The sequence below is a fragment of the Haliotis rubra genome, unplaced genomic scaffold (genome assembly GCF_003918875.1).
Source record: "Haliotis rubra isolate DU_JTF1 unplaced genomic scaffold, ASM391887v1 Scf625, whole genome shotgun sequence".
In the NCBI taxonomy this organism is placed as follows: domain Eukaryota; kingdom Metazoa; phylum Mollusca; class Gastropoda; order Lepetellida; family Haliotidae; genus Haliotis; species Haliotis rubra.
This window is the reverse complement of record NW_025767330.1, coordinates 409,652-418,576: the sequence shown is the minus strand read 5'-3', so window position 1 is coordinate 418,576 and position 8,925 is coordinate 409,652. Positions and strand designations below refer to the sequence as shown.

At 37.9% G+C, this 8,925-nt stretch overlaps 1 protein-coding gene across 1 annotated transcript; it reads right to left on the bottom strand.

Annotated features, from left to right (window-relative positions):
• Positions 1-4,819: 4,819 nt before the first annotated feature.
• Positions 4,820-6,896, bottom strand: LOC124256341 (aldo-keto reductase family 1 member A1-like). Its single transcript, XM_046690329.1, has one exon. The coding sequence runs from the start codon at positions 6,785-6,787 to the stop codon at positions 5,843-5,845; it is 945 nt and encodes a 314-aa protein (XP_046546285.1). The 5' UTR covers positions 6,788-6,896; the 3' UTR covers positions 4,820-5,842.
• Positions 6,897-8,925: the final 2,029 nt, after the last annotated feature.

Genomic DNA, 8,925 nt, shown 5'->3' with positions numbered 1-8,925 from the left:
CCAAATCCGCCACGACAGCAAGCAAACCTGTGATATGCCTTGTTACCCTGAACAGACACTGCTATTTTTACATGGTGTTGTATGGTGTTAATGTTGTCGATCCGTCCATGGTGAAAACCTCTTTAGTCATCTGTAGATATCAACTTGACATTTCTTTAGGTCTTTCTCTCCTTGAGTTTGAAATTATTGTCCCTTGTTTCCCAAGCGAACAACTTTTAATATTTCTGTGAGCAGGATATTTTCTTGATCTTCTGCAATTTACTCATGCCTTCTTGAAAAAGAGGCATTGCTTCCTAATAATAATGTACTCCATTTAAGAAAGCAAAAGTAATGACATAATCTAGGAGTAACATTTGTCTGCTACCCCTTTCTATATTATTTTAAATGTGCGTCAAAGTTTATTCATTACTCTAATTCTTTTCAAATAGTCGATTAAAGCTACCAGACCATTTTTGTTTTATATCCACGCCTCAGTAAATCTCCATTCATATATATGTTATGTACCTTCTGTTATTTCATTGGTTAATTGTTGCAGCTAAATGTCATATTTTTCTTATTTTGTTACCGTTTCCCAAGACAACAGGTATTTTTTTAATAGTTTCTGTCTTTGTCTTTTGATATTGTGATTTGAAATAGGTCTATATTGTATACTTCAGAAATAATAAACAAGCTTTTCATTGAGGCGCAGTTGCTTTATATTTCGTACAGTAAACTCAAAAACACACAAGGTCATTTATCCACAATGTACCCAGCGAGTGAGTGAGTATGGTTTTACGCAGCCTTTAGCAATATTCCAGCAATATCACGGCGGGGGACACCAGAGATGGGCTTAACACATGGCACCGTAGTCTGTCTCACAGTCCCTGAACCACATTATTTTCCCTACTGCCGAGCCCTATCTGCAGTGCTAAAGCCCTAAATAAAGCAAGTCTAGATTTCCTCGGGTTCAAACTCTGAATCTCTGGTCTCTCTGGGTCTCCTTTTCAATTTAAATGGGCTTGTTTATTACTATCAAAATTATATATATTCAGAGACTAAGCGTTAGTGGGGCATCGAACCCGGGTCTTCGGCGTGACGAGCGAACGCTTAAACCACTAGGCTACCCCCACCGCCCCAATGGCCATACCGTGAAATGACTGACATTGCTGGTGAAAACGAAATAGTCATCGGCTGTTTCAACACATCAAGGAAAGTCAGACCAGGCAATAAATGCTTTGTTTTCTGGCTGTTTGTAGACAAGTCTTCGGAATTTGCGCTTGCAAAATGGGGAGAGAAGGAACGAGGACACACTAGCGCAAAAGTGTCAGAGTGAGTGAGTTGGGTTGTTACGCCGCTTTTAGCAATATTCCAGCAATATCACGGCGGGGACACCAGAAATGGGCTTCACACATTGTACCCATGTAGGGAATCGAACCCGGGTCTTCGACGTGAGGAGCGAACGCTTTAACCACTAGGCTACCCCACCGCCGCTTTTGGTTTTAGAGATGAAAAAATGTCAAAATGGCAGGTTGTGGTCACTGAGATGCCATGTGTTTTTTTCAACAACACCACCAAGAACTGTAGATAATGACGTGTGGATCAGACAAACCCGTGGTTGATAGCTCGAGCAGCGATATACACAATGTCCGCCACTGTGAATGTTGAAGAACGTCTTCCCCTACTCTGTGAATGACGATGGATGTCTACTGATACTATATCAACATGGGTGAATGTCTGCCACTACCCTGCCAATGTAAATGAATGCAAGACAGAACAGAAACAAGAATGTTGCAAGGGATGATTGACCCCTAATTTCTGCTCTACCTCCTCTAAATCATAACAATGAGTGAGTGAGTTGGGTTTCACGCCACTTTTAGCAATATTCCAGCAATATTACGGGGTCACCAGAAATGGGCATCACACATTGTATCCAAGTGGGGAATCGAAACCAGATGCGGGTGTGACAAGCAAACGCTTTAACCACTAGCCTACCCCACAGCACCCTAAATCTTTGGGAACAAGGCTTTGTGAAATCCCATTTGAGTTGGCTTATCTGTGAAATATGAAAAATAACAATTTAAAGTTGGTCGATATTATTATTCTAACCATATGATGGCAACCTTAATAACCAAGTATAGGTTTGACAATCCAGTGATCAATCAGCATGAGCAGCATCGAGCATCGATCTGCGCAATTGGGAACCGATGACATGTGTCAACCAAGCCAGCGACCACCCGTTAGTTAAGCTATTACCACAAGCATGGGTTACTGAAGGTTAATTCTAACCCGGACCTTCTTTGTAGATTGCCAGAGACATGCAGCATGTATAGCCCCTTCACCTTCAGGCTGCTAGGGACCAATTCTGTCAATATAGCCGAAATCTAAAAATAATCAATAAGAAAATATGCTAATGTTGCCTGGACAAGCAAAACCAAAACAGTAGAATACCATTTATCTCAGTGGTAAAAGTTTAATGTATATTTCAGATCCAATCGAGTAAATATAATACAATATATATATATTATATATAAACTCAGCATTTGTATAGATATATTCATGCACACAAATCTAAAAATCAATAAAAAGCTTAGTACCATACATATAAATATTATGACATATTCATAACAAAACAAGTAAATTCACATCAGTAAAAAAATGACCAGCAATCAGTATCACATTATATTACATATTGTTTGGGGCTTGGGTTCAAATAAGTCAGGGATTTACGGGAGGCGAATTCCTGCGTCCTATAAAATTGACAATGGGCCCAAAAATTTATTATTGTTAAAATTTTTTTGATCAAATGAGTCTTGAGTGTCGGGGACCCCATTTTGTAGTCCAGGACCCCTGAAAATTAAGAGTATGAGTCCCAGGCACCCCTCAAATACAGGACTCAAGGTAAATCCCTGAAAATTAAGCATAAGTCCCAGGCACCCTCACCTGGACTAGGTAAATCCCTGATAAGTGCTGGCAGATATAGATCTTGCATTTGCCCAGTTCAAATAATGTGTGGGTTCTCATGGCTTTCAGTAAATTTAATTTGATTTTGCTATTTCTTGGATTTATTCAAAATATTCTTCAGTTTTTTAGTATAGACAGGGCCTGTAATGCCCAAATGTTGGCAAAATGGCAAATTATTTATTTAAATGCACTTTTGACATTCATGCTGTTTAAATCTGCCCTTTTACAACATTTATCTATTTATATAATTAGCTAATGCCATGATTCAGAAACACAATTTATTCTATATTTGCTAGTTGTTTAATGCTACACTCTGTAATATCACAGCGATATGGCGGCAGCCAGTAAATAAATGAGTATGGACCAGACAATCCGGTGATCAACATCATGAGCATCCATCTATGCAATTGGGATATGATGAACTGTGTCAACCAAATCAGCGAGTCTGACCACCCGATCCCATTAATAGTCGACTCGTATGACAAGCATGGGTTGCTGAATACCAATTCTAACCCGGTGTAACAGGCCAAAATTTGCCCCTGGCCAAACCTTTCTCCGGGGAAACTTTGCCCTAGGAGAAACTTTCCCCGTGGAAAATTTAGCCCAGGCCAAACTTTCTCCGCCTAGGCTTAAACTTCCCTGGGGAAAGTTTGTCCTAGGCAAACTTTCCCCACCCTTGAATCAACTTCAAAGGCTACTTCTTTCCCATCCTTGTTCTTATATCAAAAGGGGGAGGTTCTGGCCTAGCTAGGCTATTTCTTCCCTAACCTTGTTTTCATGTTTATGTTTGTCTTGAAAAAGTCAGAAACGAAAACAAGACATAGCTATTCACGTGAACACATTGAAAAGATATTCATGTTGATGTCAAGTTCCATTAACAATTTACACTACAGGTCATCTTCATCTTCATATATAACATGTACAATTGTACATGGTTCACATTTTGTTTCAATATCCTTATATAAGGTGAAATTAAAAAGAAAAGCAAGCATAAAAGTAAAGATATTTTATCATTACTATTGTTTTATATTATCATTTACTTATTTTTATATTTCAATAATTTACTTATCCCCACTTACTCCAAATTGGCTTATCTCAAAATTATTACTATATTCGAAACTTTAACTAAATACCCAGTTTTTACTTGGATGTCCATATCCATTCGAAATTTTATTCCCTCACTAATGGCTTTAAATATGGCATCCACGTCGGCGACATCAACTTAACAGTTAGAAGCAGACGTAAACATCAACACAACAACAACCCAACACAATATCTATATCAAATCATTCCACTATATTGCCTTATTCTATATTCAAAAGACAAGGTTTTATAAGGGATATACTTGGCCCTTGGATATCTGAATCATATTTCATTCACCAAAAGTGACTATGGATTAGTAAATCGAATGTTTACAACTTATGGTAACATGATTTGGACAAATGAAGAACTAATGCAATGTGTCTTCATAGGAATGGCGTCAGGAGCAGGATGGATTTAGAGATATATGCCGCTCAAACATGTATGCATTCAAATCACTACACCCAAGTCAAGAGGCAAAAATGGGCTATTTGGCAAAAATGTGTGCCAAAATATAAGTCAAAACTACTGTCGGTTTAAAAGAGCAAGGGTGGGGAAGAAGTGGCCTAGCTATGCCAGAATCTTCCCCTTTTGATATAAAAACAAGGGTGGGGAAGAAGTAGCCTAGCTAGGCCAGAATCTCCCCCTTTTGATATAAAAACAAGGGTGGGGAAGAAGTAGCCTAGCTAGGCCAGAATCTCCCCCTTTTGATATAAAAAGAAGGGGAGGAAGAAGTGTCCTAGCTAGGCCAGAATCTCCCCACTTTTCATAGAAATTAGAACAAAATATCCTAGTTTAAACAGGGGGAAAGTTTAGCCTAGGGGTGGGGGAACTTTAGCCTAGCCCAAACTTTCCCTGGGGTAAGAATATCCTAGGACAAAACCTCCCCGGGGAAAGTTTGGCCTAGGCCAGATTCATCCCGGGGGAAGTTTAGACCGGGGAAGAAATGGCCTGCTACACCGGATCTTCACGAGTCCCAAACCTGCAGTCAGTGTAATACAGTGTGTACTGGTTGCTTAATGGCACATTCAGATCAAGTACAACTACATCATGAAATCTGCAGTTGACTACATTACATGCATTTAACTTCTCCAAAGGTAATCAAGGGAATAACACATGTGAATATTACCTCTAGAACAAGAAGAAGAAATGAGCTGACATGACCATGCTAGGTTACCAAATATTAGGTTGTACTAGTGCAAGTAACAAGGCACTAAATCAAGCCCTGGTATATCACCATTAACTTGGCTGACTCACATATCAAAACTGAAGTGTGCAAGACACAGACAGGAGGGAAACTAGTCAGTAAGGTTTTATGCCACTTTCAGTAATATTCCAGCAATATCATGACAGGGGAACCTGGAATGGGCTGTATATCGGGTGTTTGGCATGACAACTGAATACTTTAACAACTAGGCTTCCCTACCACCCTGGGTGAAACTAAACAGATACAAACTATCGTATCGTAATTTGAGAACTGTCAAACATAAGTTCAAACAATCCTTCTTTATAACAGCAGGGATAAACTATGCATTAAATGTAAAATAAACCTGATATGTGATGATAATACCGTGTGTTTAATGAGCTATGCTTAGTGGAAATGTCATCAAGTTCAAACTGAAAATTTTAATCATCAGCCATTACGGAATTATGCACCAATGTTAGTATTTAAATAATTTCATGTTAGTATTTTTCCATGTATATATTAGACCTCCATCCCAACCTTGATGTCTCTTTTGTGATCATGCAGAATTGTCTTGGAAAATTCCAGAGAATCTGAAATCCTTCTTATGTCAGTTCAACACAACATACTATTTCAGAATTAGAAAGGCTGATTTTTGTCAAAATCAGGATGAGCATGAGCCCATTCAAAAGGAAAGTACTTCACAGTGTTGTCCAACTTTTCTATTCTTTCACAATCCATCTGTGTAATTTTCCAGTCAAGCACTTCAAAGTTTTCTTTGATTCTCTCCATACTCTGACTTTTTGGCAAGACACCAATGTTCTTTTGCAGCAAGAAATTCAGCAAGATTTGTGAAGGGCTTTTCCCATATTCCTCCGATATTGCAATAATCAATGGATCTTCTAATAGCTTTGGCATACTTTTTGTCATATCACTCTTAAATGGGGCTCCTAATGGAGCATATGCCGTCATGATGATATTTTTCTCACAGCAAACTTTCTGTAGGACATTTTGCTGCCAGTATGCATGCAGCTCAAGTTGTAGATTTGCAGGCTTCACATCCGCCTTGTCCCAAATCTTCTGAATTTGTGATGGGTTGAAGTTTGACAACCCTATACTTTTAGTCAAATTCTGATTTTGCACATGTTCAAAGGCATCCCAGGTCTCCAATATGTTGTACTGACACAGCTCTTTCTCCTCCTTTGAGTTAAACGGTTCTATGTTAGCAACGCCCCAGGGATGGTGTATCAGAAGCATATCTACATACTTCAGTTTAAGGTTTTCTAAGGACAATTCTGTACTTTTAATGGCTGCATCTCTGCTGAGATATATTGAAGGTACTTTAGTTGTCACAAATACTTCACTTCTTTTCAATCTACCTGCTTTAATTCGTTCGTGGATTACTTCTCCAATTTCCACTTCATTTTCATACGTAAGGGCTGTGTCAATGTGACGGTAACCTAGAAAGAGTGCATAGTCCAGTGCTTGTTTTAAAGTGTCCTGTTTCAAGAGATACGTTCCTAGACCGACTGATGGCATCTTTAGGCCGTTGTTCATGGTTAGATAACGTGCAACTGAAGACATGTTGACGTAGAAAAAGATACTGTCACATAAAACAAGGTGAGAATGCAACAGACGAAGTTAGTTGACAGTCTTTTGTTTACAAACACCTACACGTGCATCATTCCGGAAGTAGCCGGTATAACAACGATTTACGTTTGTCGTGAAACAAGCGTTTCGAAAGGATATTTTCAGAGTGGGGAAAAGATAAGAGCCAACGATAGTGACTCAAACGATTCAAATAGTAAATCCGATTTCAAAAATACGATTCTTTCTTTCTGAGGCGATATGCGTTTGCGACATGCGTTGAGAATAGAGTTACCTCCCCTAGAAAGTATTACAAACAAGTTGAACAGAGGTTTCAAGTTGACACTGTCTGTGACTGTGGCCACAGCTGTTTATTATTGATAACATCCGTGATATATATTCTGCTTGGTTATGAAAAGTTAAGGTCACAAACATTGTGGGGTACTCGTGTTGTGTCTCTGCTTTGAGCGTATTATACCTAGTTACCGACAATATTACAAACGTTTCTTGAGAGTCCTGTTACCAGGGTTACAGCAGCTAAAGCTTCATGTGAATCAAATTATGCCCTGTACAGTTAAAACTATGTATTTGGTTAAAAAGGTAATAAATTGTTTGCTGTGGCTTTGGGCTATTCAAGTTTCCTTTCTCAAATTAAGCCTAAGGGTACAATGTTTTCTGGAATAGAGAGACCCATGCACCTGCTCTTTCATTTAAGAGTTTTCTGTACCAATGAGTTCGGTCTGTGTAGTGTGAGTACATCTACGACTGAAATGGACACGGTCAATAACACAACAAGTAAATTTACTTACTTAACTATGTTTCCAATGATGCTCAAAACTGATTGTCCTCTGGTATTGACATTTCATATTGACTTGAAACCAATAACTGACAAATATTGATAAGGAACAATTTTATTTCCACCTGTATCCTGTGTATTTACACAGAAACAAACATACACTGAACACAAAAAGAAATAATAGAACTGTCGTGCTGTACAATCCACTAGGAGTTTGTGAATCATTCCACATACCTCTTGTCACAGGACATACACAGGCATTTACCAACATCAACGAGCTACCAGAAGCTCACCTTGGAATATTAACATGACAACTTCAGTTCCATTGTAGGCCTATTAAAAACAGATCCCTATGATCTGTTAAAATGTTATAAATAGTGAAAATTAAATTGTAACATAACATGTTTATTCATAGTATATTGCCCAAAATACATATTACACATTCCACTTAAATGTGCCAGATTTTGGAGGAAACCAAGTTAAAGGTCATAAGCTGACTTGACAAAATGGCAATAAAAACAAATTGTTCATTGTCATTAAAACACCCATTCATCTGACCATATTTCTAATACCATCAAAATACATATTCACATATTAGGAAGTGCTATATTTATTGTTACTTGATTGTAAAATGGGAAGATTAATTGAGTTTCAGAAATTAATAATATTCTATCTTCTTTGGGATTTGGCTACATTTGGGAGCAGCAGTGTGTAAATAATGTTTCCATTTTTTGTCAGAACTCTTTTTAGACTTAAGTGTGAGCAAGATTGTAGCCCTGGTATCAAATCACTGTCATTCATTCATTTCAAAAACTCAATTGGCCGTATGTTAGAAATTGTCCATTTCCAAACTTGGATTGCTCATGCCTAGTTGAGATGCTGCTCACACAATCTCAGAACTGAGAACGGAGATATGATGACGAGCTTTAAGCAAACAGATTGTGTTTAATCTGTAGAAGTCATTATACTGAAGATGAATATCACTTATTTTGATGTATACATATGACAATCTCAGACATAAGTACATACACCAGGAATTCTATGTAAATCCATCTCAACATCATGTAAACATGTTAATGTCTTTAGTGAATGTACCTTTTCTGCAAAATTTATGTCTGTAAAGTTCCATGCCTTAGATCTATGTGCATATGAACAACTTGTACTGTCACTTACATATCTCTCACTTCGTATGCACACTGATGTAGCATGGGTATACTTACTGAATCAAGAATTACGATTTACAAAAACCTTCAAGGCTTCAACTTAGTGATAATAAAAACTATAACAACAGTGACAAGTCCAGATTTCAATGTTTTTATCTGAAGATATGTTAGTAAGT